This window comes from Microchirus variegatus, assembly GCF_963457635.1.
Source record: "Microchirus variegatus genome assembly, chromosome: 19".
In the NCBI taxonomy this organism is placed as follows: Eukaryota; Metazoa; Chordata; class Actinopteri; order Pleuronectiformes; family Soleidae; genus Microchirus; species Microchirus variegatus.
Genome location: NC_139820.1, coordinates 9502237 through 9517401, shown reverse-complemented (window position 1 = coordinate 9517401; position 15165 = coordinate 9502237). Strand labels below are relative to the sequence as shown.

Below are 15165 nucleotides of genomic sequence, written 5' to 3'. Positions count from 1 at the left end.
CTCTCCCCACAGGTTTCAGTATGTGCTCGGTGAAAGAATCTGGATCGAGTACTGGCCCACAGGCGCAGAGTGTCAAAAGGATGAACACAGGCCAACATGTTTGGGCTTGGAGGAGATGCTCACGCAATACGCTATGTTTGGATGTCCGCAGTAGTGCAACACCAGAAAATCAACTGTCTTTCTCACATTATTATTATTTTTTATTTGCATTCATTATGCAAAACTTTAACTGTTATAAGATGTAAATTAATCTGTGGGGAATAAACTATAAAGTCGTCATCTAACGGGTTGTGTCCTTTTTTTTATACATTAGTTTTGGTAAGTGCTCAACATTTAAATAAATACTGCCTGGGGTTGTAGTAAGAATATATATGTATATTAATTTAGCATCAATTAATATTGGGAGCTTCATTTATTTTATTTTTAAAGCTAATGACAACAAAGGGCAACATTTTATAAATATATATATATATATATATGTTCATATATACGTGTATACATATATATATATATATATATATATATATATATATATATATATATATATATACATACATATATATATATATTTTTTTGTATATATATTTCAGTAGTAGTACATATTGATCCACACTCCGTACCAGATGGTGGCGGTAATGCGCCAAAACCTTGTTTGCCAACCGCCATGAAACCTCAAAATAAAGAAGAAGAAGTGAGGAGTGACGTATTTCCGCCTTTAGCTAAGCAGCCGCGGGTTGATGTCGATGGTGTCCTCGCTGAATGGGGAAAAAGAAGAAGAAAAATAACAATTAAAAGTGAACACTTGAAGACAGACGACGACGCAGCAGCGCATTAAACAACCCGGAAACGTGTCGACAGCACTTGGCTCAACCTGCATTCAAGCTAAAACGGTTTCCGGCTCGAGTTGCCTCACAAGATAACATTACCGCTATGGCCAAGGTACAAGTTGTAAACGTCGCTGTGCTGGACAACCCAAGCCCGTTTAGAAATCCGTTCCAGTTTGAAATAACATTTGAATGCATGGAGGATTTACCGGAAGGTGGGTACTGTTTTCATTCCGCACGCAATGTCACATTAAAGTACTGTGCGTTATATGCTAGGCACATTCTGCTCATGTGTGACACACACATGGACAGGTGAGATTGTGGTGGTAGTGGCTGATGAGCACGTCATTCAATTAGATACGACGCTGTTATTAGCTGTCGCTTGGCTTGATAGCTGTTTGACGTGATGTTGAATTTTGGCGCTGGCGCGTTTGTGATCAGCGTCCCGCCTCCTTCCTCCTGCCATTGGCTCAAAGGCGTTCCTCTGGCCTTTTCCTGCTAACGTGATTGGTTTTTCACGCCGTGTTTCTGTAGCAACACACGAGCTGAACGAGTTGCCGCGAAACGCAAAGTAGACAACAGAGAGCGGTCACTCCTGAGGTGGGAGGAGTACTGAAATCATCTACTTACTTTTTCTTCGAGGAAAAGTACCACTATTTGTGATACACTTGTACAAGTAAAAGTACTGGTCTAAAAAATGTACTCAAGTTAAAGTAGCTTGTTTAGGGCGTCTTTCTTGTGCTAAAAGTACAAATCTAGGGACACACATCTCACATTTATTGTTTCAAATTAAAGGCAAGCCGTTACAAATTACAGTGCTTACGAAATAAAACATGTAAACACATAATGTATCGGTCAAAGGTCACACATGTCACAGGCTTAATATCAGTCAGATCTGATAGTATTGCTTGACATTTTCAGATGAAGGATGCAGCAGACGAATAATGCTACTAGAGCTGAAGCGATTAATAATCGAATAATCGATTATTAATCGATTAATCGATTACTAAATTAATCAGCAACTATTTTGATAATCGGTTTGAAGCAGAATAATTACCATCAACAACAAAAATCACCACAGGCGGCTCACTGTAGCTTTAAATCGATCACTGTGAGTACACTGATGTGTTAACCTGCTCTGCAGTAGATTCATGGTAACTCATTTTAATTGTTGTGGTTCGGGAATGTGTCAGTCAAACTTAATTCGAACATATAGTTTAACACGGAGTGGTTCACACAAAGACGAACAGGGGAGCAAACACACACACTTCAGCAAAAACAAACAACCCATGAGCTTGACCCATGATGACCAAGACTTGCTGTAACTTAACCTCATCGTACTCCACTTACACATCGCAATAAAAGCATTTGAAATAAACAAAGATATCGTTAGTGTGTCTGTGCTCCGGTCGTGCAGGAAGTACTGAACTAATCTTTTTAATTAACTGATTCTGATCATTGAGTACATTGAAAACAGCTGCTTTACTAGTCACTAGTTTGTGTGCATTATAAAACAAAGTCACGGCAGTTTCTTGCAGCCATGATGTGATGACCTTGCCCATGTTGAAGAGATACTATATTATAATGGAAAACCAACCAAACCATGTAGAGGCAAGTCGTGGTTGGTCCAAAAAGTAGTGCAAAAGTGGCATACACAGCTGAATAGTTTGAAAGATCTAACATGACGGTATTGGACTGTTATCGGTAGATACTCAATGTTGTGATATTGGTATTGGACAGGAAAAACAGGTATCATGCCATCCCTTTAGCATAGGAGTTGCCTGGTATATCTGCTATGAAGTTGGACAAAAAAAGAGGTGAGAGTTATCAATAAATAAATCATCCCGTCAGTCTAAATGAGGCGAATACACTCATCACAAAGGCCTGTACGAGATGTAACAACTTCACCATTTCCGTTGTCTTATATGTGTGATGACAGACCTGGAGTGGAAAATCATCTATGTGGGTTCAGCTGAGAGTGAGGAATATGACCAGGTCCTGGACTCTGTTCTCGTTGGCCCGGTACCTGCTGGCAGACACATGTTTGTCTTTCAGGTGAGTGTGCTATAGTTTCCTCCTGCCCTTTCTCTCGATGGATATCTGTTTTCAACATAGTTTCATATCTTAATTTGTGTCATTCACTTGGCTTGGGGCTGCATTTATTGGCCTCTATGTTCCTGTCCATCCCCACAGGCCGACGCTCCCAACACGGGCCTGATTCCAGAGAGCGACGCTGTAGGAGTGACGGTTGTCCTTATAACCTGCACCTACCGTGGACAGGAGTTCATCCGCATCGGTTACTACGTTAACAATGAATATACGGACCAGGAGCAACGGGAAAACCCACCTCTCAAACCTGACTACACTCAGGTAACACAACTTCACACATGCTTGTCTGTGTGTTTTTTGCTGCCCTCCAGTGCTCTGAAAGGGTTGTTGCAGGCAACAGGAGGATCAAGATCAAGCAGTTATTTTTCTGCTCTTTTAATATCAATTTTCTAATTATTTTATGATAAAAAGCTGTTGTTTTATCCCAGTGGCATTTATTTCAACCGTTTGACATAGTTGGACCTATTCCCCTCTCATCTCCAGGGGGATATTTCTTACCTTTCTAATTACCCAGTCGCTTGTAATCAGGGTTAATACAGATGTATTGTATTTGTGTTGTTTTGTTTTTTAGCTCCAGAGGAATATTTTGGCTTCCAATCCTCGCGTCACCCGCTTTCACATTAACTGGGACGGTTTGGCGGATAAGATGGAAGACAGCGAGAATGTGGACCCATCTCCCAACATCACCAGCATGCTCCCTCCATCCTGTGTACCGGGAAAGATGGCATCTCTCGGACTGATGCCAGACAACTCCATGGACTGCATGTAAGAATCATCACATTAACACAATGACAAGGAGGCCATGGATGCATCTACGAGATGTGTGGACAGTCGGAAAAGCATGGACATGACAGCAGGGACACACTCTTTTTATACATCATCCATGAATATAATAGATCTGGGATATTTACAAATACTTTTCTCCCCTTTTCAACACACAACCTCCACCAGCACTGCCTTTATTTTTTACCTCATCTCTGTCTTGGGTTATTTTAAAACTGAGACATTTTGAGTCATCAGGGTGTGGTGGTGGTGGTGGTGTTACAGGAATGCCAAGTCCTCACAAACACAGAGACTTGCAAGTCATACTTGCACACCTATATATTTTCTGCCATATTGACCTCAGATCTATGAGATAGACAGTGTCCAGTATGTCAGGATAGGTGTAGCGCTGGTTTGTTCATAATAAACTAAGTCTTGTTCTGAAAGTCTGCATATTTGACGTTAATTAGTAGCATCAGGAGTGCCTGTGGAAACAAATCATGGGCCACGTTCAGGAGTTTGTTGCAGCACGTACTTAGCTGGATCATCACTGCAGAGTACAGCCATGATTATGCACATTTTTGCCCTTTATTTGTCCAGAACCCACAAATTCAAACAGGCCCCTGATACAGAAAGTTTTCTTAAACGTTCCATAAGAAGATGTCTGTTTAGACAGTTGAGGCTCACTGTAAATAATGTTAACCGAGTACTTATTTTGTCTTCGGGAAAAGAAGACCTTTTTTTTTTTTGTCCTTTTTGTACTTGCTATATAATCTCTGCCTCAATATTTGCTACAACAGTGATTGGGTTAATAAAGTTTGGTTTTGGAAGCTTGTGCTAATCTGTACATTTTAAAACGGCTGCTTTTCCTTTTTGACTGGTGAAGAGGGGGGAACCTCAGCTGCAGCAGTGAGACTTCGTGCTCGTGTATGCATGCGTGCCTCATCCCACACTCTCCCCTCCCCTCCCTGTCTTTTTTTCCAATTTCATTCATAAAATGCAGCAGCATCACGCCACCATTTTCACTCTAGCCTCACGTTGCTAGGCAACTGGAGCACAAAGGGGGGGAGGGACTGTCTGCTCTTTCCCGTTTTATCTCTTGTTAGTTGAAAGGAAGGACTCGTCCGTCCATCTATGTGTTATCTCTGTGTGCTTCTCACATGTCGACATGGTTGACAGTCGGTCGCTCATGCTGAGTAAAAGCGCTGGAGTCTGTGTCTGACAACGTGCTGCATATTCATATTATCCCCCCGCCCAAAAAAACAGATGTGTGGGGCATCACCTGCCTCTTATAATCAGCCGAGAGATAGTGTGCATGGATGCTGCTGGAGTATTATAAAGGTGGATGATGCGAAGACAGCCAGAGCTCTGTGTTTTCATCCACCACTGATTTGCAAAACAAACAAAAAAATGTTTTATCGCTTGTGTGATTCATTCCCCAGCACATCGTTCACGTCTGCAACCTGTTAAGAAGTCCTGCCAGACGAGATCGCGCCGCGTGCACGCTGCGTTCATCTGACCAACATTTCTAAAAATAGCTTGCGCTTGACGTCATTCGGCCGACCGCGTATCAGTCGCTTGGGCGGCGGTGAGAGTGAGTGGAGTATGGAGGGCCGATAGGGTCATATTTCATCTGAAAAAAGTCTGCGCTTACTATCGCGTTGACTGTGATACATAAAATATTTTGATACATTATTTTATGTTGTTTTTACAATGCTATATTTAATATTTGGTTTGTAATACATCTTTAAAAAAAAATGTCCATCCGTCTCAGCTCGTCAACGAGGAAGGTTTTACAAACTCCATGAAATAGGAAAATTGCTTTTTGGGCCGTTCAAGTGTTTTTTTTGTTGCAGTACCACGGGTGGCCACTGGAAAAATGGTATTTAAAGGTGCCATATGTAAGAATGTGGCCAAAAACGGTTACTACACCCAAATTCAAAATACAGAGGTCTTTTAGGTTTCGTTTTCTGACGTAACTGGCAATGCAGCGATTGGTAGACGGCGGTAGGTGGCGCCACGTGCCAAAACGTGATTTCAAAACATAAACATGATTTGCAGTCTGCAAAATATATTTTTGAATGCAAATATTTTGGGCTGTACTGTTGTTGGTGAGTTCAGTTTGTTATATAAACATTATTCCTGAGTCTCGTGTGACATATTAGGAGGGTTTTATGGCCAGTTGATTTAGATTTATTACATAATGCACCTTTAATGCAGAGGGACGGTGCTTTGTCCAGTTCTTACGTACATCCATGCTCAAGTGAATGGTAGACGCGCATATTTTTTTTCAGACGAATATCACCCCATCGGCTTTCCATAGTATAGCGGGATGGGATTTTTGTTGTTCCTCTCTGCTTTTTGGATGGGGGGGGCGCTCCTGTCAACCACTGCTGATTTGGCCAATAGTCATCCTCTCATCCGCTGAGACTCCCACGGTTCATTCTGTTCTAAGCCAATGGAGGATGGAAACGGGGCACGTACGCCGTCAGGAGGACAATAATCAGTGACGTCCCCCTCGCTTGTTTTTTTGTTTTTTTGTTGAGCGGCCGTTGTTGAAGGATTGCGAGGAGCCAATCACAGTGCTTCGTTGCTCAGCGCTGCCAAAGATAGCCAATCTGGAGTCGAGCTCCAGCTGTCAATCAACTCCCTGTTCCGAGTTAGGGGAGGCGGGGCGTTCCCTCGGCTGGAGTTCCGTCATCTCGCTTGTCTCCGGGGCTACGGTGGAGGGGGGGGGGCAATGTTGATTTGGGCGAATTCCCACCGTTGCCGGACCCCGCCGAGGTTTAATTTTAAAAGCTCGGTTCACTAACGAAAACTGGCAGGTTTCCGATAGGGAATATCACACCCACCCCTCCGTCCTCGGTGTCGTTATTTTTCGGGCTGGGGGAGAGGTGGGGAGCCCGGGGTGGGCTCGCTCGACGGGGGCAGCAAGGAGGGACAGGATCCAGGCCAACTGTGACTGTCTCGGCCTGACACAGTCCAGCATCGGAGGTTTTTTTTTTTTTTTTTCACCGTTAGCTTCCCGTTGTTTCGGGCTGCACATCGCCTGCCGGTGGCCGGTGACCGTGGAGCAAGTGGAGCCCACTGTCGTGGCGCCGCCGCCGCCGCCGCATCATCACGGAGCGCTTGATACATCTGGATTTTAGGAAATATCGTTCGCACCTAATCGAGCTCAGAGCGGCTTGAGGAGGCGGCAGGGCGGCCGAAAAAGCCACGGATCGCCCGTTGTTAACTTGTCATCATGGGCAACGCGCCCACGGCAAGGAAGGGCAACGAGATGGAAAGCGGTGGGTACCATCGCCAGTTCACATCAGTCTGCTGAAACCACCTGACATGACACAACAGATCAATAATAGCTTTTATGTATAAATACTGTATATGTGTACGATGCGATTGTGTCACAATATATATCATTTTTTATTTTCATTTTGCTGCCTCTGCTAAGAATAAAACGAATGCAATCAGTCCAAGTAGAAAGTAATTTGTTTAATTCATTTAAACCCTAAAATATATTATTATTATTATTTATTCCTTGCTCATATGTTCAGTTGGAGATATTTTTCACTTGAATTCTGTGGATGTGTTTTTGTTGACCTGAAACAGTGGGATTGTGCCATGGAAGGAGAAGCTATATATTGAATAATCTATAAGAATGCCAGTATAAAACACCACTGTATTTACATATTTTTGTTCCAAAAGTCATTGTTCCACATTTAAGAAATCTATGTTCTGAATAGGCTTTATTGGGTTCCTTTCAAGTTTGCTTCAGTTTAGATTTTGTCTAAATTAGGACTACTGATCCTTACAAGGTCAGTGTATATGTCAGAAAAGGTCCTTAAGGAATAACACACACTTCTAAATTCTGGTGTTTTGTTTTTTTTCTTCCATAGTCAAGGAGTTCCTTGCTAAAGCCAAAGAGGACTTCCTCAAGAAATGGGAGAATCCTGCACAGGTTAGTGTCTGTCTTGATGCAAATGTACAGTATAATAGCATACGAAAGTCTGTGTGGGATGCTGTCTTCGTTTCCTCTTGCGGTGTAAAAGCATCACCCATCACTTGTGAAATTTCACTTGCGAGTGGTGCGATTGTTCTGTTCTGTCGACTGCTGCACATGTCAGCCTTTCATTCGGGTCGTTTTTTTTAAAAGTGACTTGGAAAGTATGCGGGGTGGTTATTTAGTTGATCTGGAACATTTTTGACACACCGAGATAAGATCGTTAAAAGCACACAAGCAAAACATACGTAGTATTATAGGAAAAGTATCCCACCGTAATTTCCCATAAAAAAAAAAATGTTTTTCTTTTTCGTCTGCTCAGAACACTGCTTGCCTGGAGCAGTTTGAGAGGTTGAAAACCCTGGGCACGGGCTCATTTGGTCGCGTGATGCTGGTGAGACACAGAGAAACCGGGCAGCATTACGCTATGAAGATCCTCAACAAGCAGAAGGTGAGTCCGGTTCGGGATGAAGGAGTGTGTTCACATGTCTGTCACTAAAGCAGAGTCATTTTGGTCCGCATTTGCCTCCGTTTCTGTCCCCGTATGTGAGAGTACTTATATAAAATATTGTCTGTTGTTATCCCAGTCCCTCCAGTACTAGTTTTAACCACACTGATGCAGAAACATGATGTGTGCCATAAAGCCCTACTCACTGATATCAATCTACATACATAGCGTATTGACAAAACGGCAAAAGCCACATTGAGAGCAGCTCATGTAATTGGTCTTTTTTGACATCACCTGCTCAGATTTGTGAATTTGTCCCTTATCCATCCTCTCGTAGCCCCTCCCCCCAAAGATGCACATCGTTGTCGTTGAGTCGCAACTGATAGACGACGGCAATAACTCCTTGTCCTCCCTCGTGCAATGCGATACTCGATATCCAGTCAGTGACGACAAGCGTCATGTTTATGTGCCGCGACACCGGAGTCCAGGCACCATTTACCAGTTAGCTCTGTTAGCTGCATTAGCTCCTTTAGCGCCGTTAGTGCGCCTACAGTCGAACTGGAGCGGTCTGTATATTAATCGAAAAGAGCAGCGCTACAAATAACCAGCGTACCCGAGTACCGCGTATGTGTGCCTCTGTTTTTAAAGTTTAGCGTTACTTTAGAGACTCATTATAACAATCGGGAGTCACGTAAATATGACGTGGCACAAATATTTTTCTAGGAAAAGTGTCATGCGTTAACGCTGACTCCATTAACCGCCGCTATCGTATTGAGATGCACATCGCTGTTGAAAAGTCACGGACGGATTTGGATGTTCAGGAAATGTCCGTAATGGGACCAGGAACAAGTGATTCAATTTTGGGCGTGATCCGTAGACGCTAGCACTGGGTCTATTTTGTCGGCACTGAGCTGCCTTGGCGGAGGTCTGTGCTCTCCGAGTGCTTTTCGAGTTTAGTTAATAAATGAAGGTTGCTCAAAAGTAAAAAGGTCCCTGCCGGTTTCACTCGCCGGGCGTCCTGTCTTCATGTCTCCTCGCGGTGGCGCTGCTCAATTTACAGCAGGATAGTGGTGGAGAAAGCTACGTCAAGAGATACCCCCATCCGTGTCCAGTACTGTACGACTTTATGCACTTTGTTCTCGATGTTGTGAATAACTAGAGAAATCCTGTGTCGCTCTACGATCGTCTCGTAGTACATTGATCATCACAGAATTGTTGTATCGGTGGCATCGTGGACGTGAGGGTACCCTGTGATCCCCACCCCAAATGTCGATGCTTGTATGTGTAACTCTTATCAAATCAGAAATAGTTGTTCGGTTAAGTTTTGCAGGTCATTTTGTTGAATGAAATGATGTTTGGTCCCAGAAGCATTATGACAACATTGTCTCTCCCCTTCACTCTCTGCCTTCCAGGTAGTGAAACTCAAACAGATAGAGCATACTCTGAATGAGAAGAGGATTCTTCAGGCTGTCAGTTTCCCATTTCTGGTGCGGTTAGAGTACTCATTCAAGGTATGGAGAATTGCATAACGTACGTCTGTGTGTGTGTGTGTGTGTGTGTGTGTGTGTGTGTCCTGCAAAATATGGGACACAATATGTATTAGTTAACCGATGCACGCAAACATTCGGCCTTTCATAATCTGACTCTCACATTCCTCACATTCCCTTCTTTCTAGTTTCCTGAACAGTTTATCCTGGCCGATGGCTACGCTCCAATTAAAGTCTCATTCGAGTTAAGCTGTTTATATGCACCGTGCACACCTCAAATAAACCTATTAACGGAATATTCTTGTCCGTATGTGCCGTCCGCCAACTCGGCCTGAAAAGTGGGTCAAGAGGCAAGTGGACGTGACCAAACCTGCTGCTGTTTAGTTTAAAAGTTTTAAAAGGGCAAAACAGAATGGAATGGATTCTTATCCTGAAACAAGTTATGGAAATGGAATATTCATAATAATCATAATAAACACACTTTTTAACCCGGGTGTGTATATTGTATATACTATAACTGTTAATCAATGACGTCCACTTAAAGTGCCTGTGCAGTGACTTACTTTACAGTTTTTACAGACACGATATGATCACTGATTGCTTTTTCTCAAGGTTAAAATATGATTTCATGTCGCAGTCACGCAAGTGACTTTATAAAAAGGTTCTACCTGGAGCCAAAAAGGGTTCTCCTACGAGGACAATCTGAAGATCCTTATATGGTTCTACTTAGCACTTTTATTTCTAAGAGTGTAGGAGAACCCTTTTTGGCTCCAGGTAGGACCTTTTTTAGAACCTTTTTACAAAGGTTCCACCTGGAACCATTTTGGAGGGTTCCACCAAGAACCCTTTTAAAGCCCTTTATTCAGGAAAGGGGTTTTCAAGGGTTCTCTGGATCAAAATGGTTCTTACTGGAACCATTAGTGTTACCAAGAACCCTTGAAAAACCCTTTTTTCTGGGAAAGGCTTTTTCAGAAGCAAATGGTTCCAGGTAGAACCTCAGCCCTTGTAGAAGGACGCTTTTGGAACCCTTATTTCTAAGAGTTTATTAGGACAAGCCGAAGAACCTTATATGGTTCTACTTAGCACTTTTATTTCTAAGAGTGTATAAGTTCCCGTCGCCTAGCTGACCATCCCCTGTGTACGTGTTTGTGCCCCAATGCTTTCACTAACCCTGACCCTCTGTCTTCCCCAGGACAACACCAACCTCTACATGGTGATGGAGTATGTACCAGGTGGAGAGATGTTCTCCCATCTACGGAGAATTGGCAGATTTAGGTGAGTGCCTGTTCACAGCATGAAGAAACTGTGGATCAACACACTCAGCTGTGTTCTCCTCCATTCTGTCCGGCTCTATTCTCTGAACGAAGGTCTGCTAAAGCCTATAGCCTCAACAAGTCTCTCTCTCTCCCTGTTCAGTGAGCCTCACGCTCGGTTCTACGCTGCTCAGATTGTTCTGACCTTTGAATATCTGCATGCTTTGGACCTGATCTACAGAGACCTGAAACCTGAGAACCTGCTCATAGACCAGCAGGGCTACATTCAGGTAAATGGCACCAGATGGAGAAATGAATGGAGGCTCATCATAAATGTCCCACTTATAAAGTTAGCAAACAAGCATTCATTGTTTATATATATATATATATATATATATATATGCCCTGATCATATTCTCTCTTATGTGCCATGAGAGTGTGTAAAACTTTATCTACATATAAATAAAGTGCATCTGTGGTTGCAGAATGAATTTTCTCAATAACAGTAATAGTCACTGGTGCCCTCTAGTGGGCTCCTCGAGTGTGACAACCACAGGTGAAAATGTGCTTTTGTTTTCCGTCTCTTAGGTGACAGATTTTGGCTTTGCCAAACGTGTAAAAGGTCGGACCTGGACACTGTGTGGAACCCCAGAATATCTGGCCCCAGAGATTATTCTCAGCAAGGTGAGCTGCTTTATGGTTTTTGAAGTTATCTGTGAGGACTTTTCCTGGCTGTTGCATTGATAATCATCATATTTATTATTAGGATATGTGAATATTTGGGTGTCTCACGATTCGATTCAAAACCGATTCTCGATTCAAAAATGTTATTGCGTATCCTGTAACCAGCTGTGGGAGGCGTTCTGTGTTGTTGTTACTGTTGTATGCTCATACCACTGATCTCCTCCTTCATCCACCAGGGTTATAACAAGGCAGTGGACTGGTGGGCGCTGGGCGTGCTTGTCTATGAGATGGCAGCAGGATACCCTCCTTTCTTTGCTGACCAGCCTATTCAGATTTATGAGAAGATTGTATCAGGGAAGGTGAGTGCTGCAAAATAGACAATTTTTCTCCTATTTTGTTCGTAAAAACGAGCCAAGCGAACTTGGAAATGTGACGTATTTCACAAATTCACAAAGAGTAAAAAAAAAAAGGCTATTAGACACTCTATATTGCACATTCTTATAGCCTGTGTATGTACGTTTTAACATAGTAATGGAAAAAAAGCAGCCTAAATGCTGTGTTCTAAGGCTTAAGCAACCATAACCTCACCACAGTTAAAATCTTAACCCTAAACTTAAGGTTCTGCCTCACTGGGACCTAGTTTTGGTCTCCATGAGGACATCTCAGACATCTAAGATCTTTAAACTGAAGCTGTGTCCCCTACTTGTCTTCTGTTTCAGGTGCGTTTCCCATCTCACTTCAGTTCAGACCTGAAGGACCTCCTGAGGAATCTACTACAGGTGAAAACAAAACTGTCAGCCATTGTGTTCATGGGGTTTCACTTGCTTTTCTTCCTGTGTTTTGCATTTAAGGAGACATATTGTGCAAAATCAGCCTTTTAATCATTTGAATACTTATATTTGGGATTCTGGAGGCCCTATGAGAACGCAAAGTGTGAAAAAAGATGACTCACTCATGTTTTTGTGGTCCGACTCAGTCTAAGTACAGGAGATAAAACACGCGATGTTGACTTCCGCACTCGTTGCTACGTCACAATGAGACATTCCTGGAATTGTTGTCTCGCAGAGCTCCGCTTTGTCCCTAAAAAAAACGTGAGATTGCAGGCGAGGGCAATAGTATCCAGAAGAGCAGAAGTCCGCAAAGTGTTCTATTCTTGGCTGCACAGTGCAGCACAGAGTTCTACACAAACTTTCAGCCTCAGAGGATTTACGCGTCCAGTGGATACATTTTATGTATGACAGCAATGTGCCGACTAGAGTCGGCAAATGATGGCTTTTCCAAATGCTAACTGCTGTTAGCTGCCGGGCAGGCACTCAAAACTGAGCGTTCTGAATAGGGGTGTTTTGGCAGGGTGATTGAACTGCTATGGTGCTTCATCCTTAGGTATTTTGACAATGGGCTGGGCACTAGGTTAATGCACGGTCAGTGACGATTGACCGGAAAAAGACGTGCGACGTCATGTTTACGTGCCTCGACACCGGAGTCCAGGCACCGTTTACCAGTTAGTTCCGTTAGCTGCATTAGCACTGCATTAGCGCCGTTAGCGCGCCTACAGTCGAACTCGAGCGGTCTATTTATGAAACGAAAAGAGCAGCGCTACAAATATCCAGCGTACCCGAGTACTGCGTATGTGTGCCTCTGTTTTTAAAGTTTAGCGTTATTTTAGAGACTCATTATAACAATCGGTCAGTCGTCATGGAAGCGTGTCGTGCGCTAACGTGCGCTAACGCGCGTTACCATTGACTCCGTTAACCGCCGCTATCGCATTAACGCACCCAGCACTAATTTTGACCAAAGCATGTCACAGACATGTTCATTTGGACACCAGGGAACTAGGTTAACTTGTAGAAATAGGGTATAATATGTCCCCTTTAATATCAGTCAGATCTGATAGTATTGCTTGACATTTTCAGATGAAGGGTGCAGCAGACAAATAATGTTGGTATAAATAATGTGGCATGATGTCTACTTTGATATGGTGTAAGTGAGGAAAATATCTTGGTGTTATCCTCAGGTTGATCTCACAAAACGTTACGGGAACCTCAAGAACGGGGTCAACGACATCAAGGGACACAAGTGGTTCGCAACCACTGACTGGATCGCCATCTATCAGAAAAAGGTACACTTATTACACTTCATGAGTATTCAGTGGAGGTTTGTGACCCGCCTCTGTCGTACTTGATCAATTTTCTTTTTCGTGTTTAGGTGGAAGCTCCCTTCGTGCCCAAATTCAAAGGACCAGGCGACACCAGCAACTTCGATGACTACGAGGAGGAGGAGATCCGCGTCTCCTTCACTGAGAAATGTGGCAAGGAGTTTGCTGAGTTTTAGAGTTTAGCGGGGCGACGGAGGAAGAACGAAGGAAGTAGGGAGAGTCTAAGGTAGGCTGGTCAAGTGGGAGACCTGAGGAGAGGATACTGTCTCCTGTCCAATCACAAGCACCAGCTACAAAAAGAAAAAAAAATGGGACAGAGAGGGGGGGGAAAGCGCATAGAGACTGATAACCAGCAGTGTTGCCTTTTCTGTTGCATTTTATTTATTATTCTGTCTTATTTATGGATACCTGTGTAATGAACGTGTGCGTCACATTCATTGGTGTCGGGACCCCCGTTTATTAGAGTTGCCCCTGCACATTTTCACCCAAGATTACCCCCCCCCCCCACCCTTTACCGTTTCCTTCATCTTTTATTCACGATAAATCAGTCTGTACATCGCGACACGAAGCCCAGCGAAGTTCAACTTGATTGAGTGAGTGGACCAATGTACGTGGATATGCACTTTGGCTTAAAGGTCCAGTGTGTAATAATTAGTGACAATTATTGGTGAGATTCTTTCACTTTCTCCACTGTGTCCGTCTTCTTCTTTGTTTTAAGCACTGGGTTCATGTTATTTTATACATAAAGTCTGCACTGAGCAGCTGAGCAGTGATTCATGCAATCACCGTCTCGCTCACCACAGTGACGGGAAAAAAATCTATTCTGTGCTGCCCTCGTAGAGATCAAGAGCCAGAGCGCCGCGTCGCTGTGGGTACGTACGATCAGAGAAAAAATCGTGTCGGACAATCTGTGATAGACAGCTGATTCTGAACGGACCAGTCGTAACGAAAGTCGATCGAGTTCTCGCCAACGTTTAGTCGTGAAATGTAAATATAGCAAGCGTCCATAGCCGAAAGTACACGGAAAAGGCTTATTTTAAGACCCAAATGTGTTTATTTCAAAGCTTATACTTATTGGCAGTGTATTCAATTTCCTGCCAAGAAATCCACCCAAATGTAACACACTGGACCTTTAAATGACTATGTTTTGAAGCGAAGTCTTGATTTTACCGTGAATATTTAAACAATCATATCGTAGAACTCATACGGCGGCATGTTGGGATTAATGTCAGAACAAACACAGATCAGACAGACGGAGATGAAGAAAGTTAACTGAGCTTACTGCGTAAATCCATTTATAATTCTTAGCATAGCAAGGCTTTGTGCATATCTACAGCACTACGTTTTGTTTTTTTTAAATGTCATTAGATTCTAGTGGTACTAATGATGTCATGTCATGCTAACACACCAGGAAATGGAGAAAAGGAAACAATATCTCAAATGTTT

General features: G+C 43.1%; 3 protein-coding genes across 3 annotated transcripts in view; all 3 read left to right on the top strand.

The window, feature by feature from the left end:
• The window catches only part of LOC310940709 (complement C3-like), a gene marked incomplete at both ends in the record, with an annotated part of 33478 nt that extends 33324 nt beyond the window's left edge, over positions 1-154 (top strand). The window contains one exon of the mRNA XM_083905700.1: positions 13-154. Coding sequence (XP_083761826.1) covers positions 13-154 — 142 coding nt within the window. The remainder of the gene's footprint in view (positions 1-12) is intronic.
• A 776-nt stretch (positions 155-930) lies between these two features.
• Positions 931-3786, top strand: LOC310941267 (histone chaperone asf1b-B-like; the record flags this gene model as incomplete). The annotated part of the gene is made up of 4 exons (XM_083906407.1): positions 931-1039; positions 2764-2879; positions 3018-3194; positions 3505-3786. The coding sequence occupies 4 exons, from the start codon at positions 931-933 to the stop codon at positions 3700-3702; spliced, it is 600 nt and encodes a 199-aa protein (XP_083762533.1). The 3' UTR covers positions 3703-3786.
• A 3153-nt stretch (positions 3787-6939) lies between these two features.
• prkacab (protein kinase, cAMP-dependent, catalytic, alpha-b) lies at positions 6940-13895 on the top strand (the record flags this gene model as incomplete). The annotated part of the gene is made up of 11 exons (XM_083906135.1): positions 6940-6985; positions 7589-7650; positions 8015-8143; positions 9553-9651; positions 10820-10902; positions 11044-11170; positions 11469-11564; positions 11801-11923; positions 12284-12343; positions 13579-13683; positions 13770-13895. The coding sequence occupies 11 exons, from the start codon at positions 6940-6942 to the stop codon at positions 13893-13895; spliced, it is 1056 nt and encodes a 351-aa protein (XP_083762261.1).
• Between the last annotated feature and the right edge of the window lie 1270 nt (positions 13896-15165).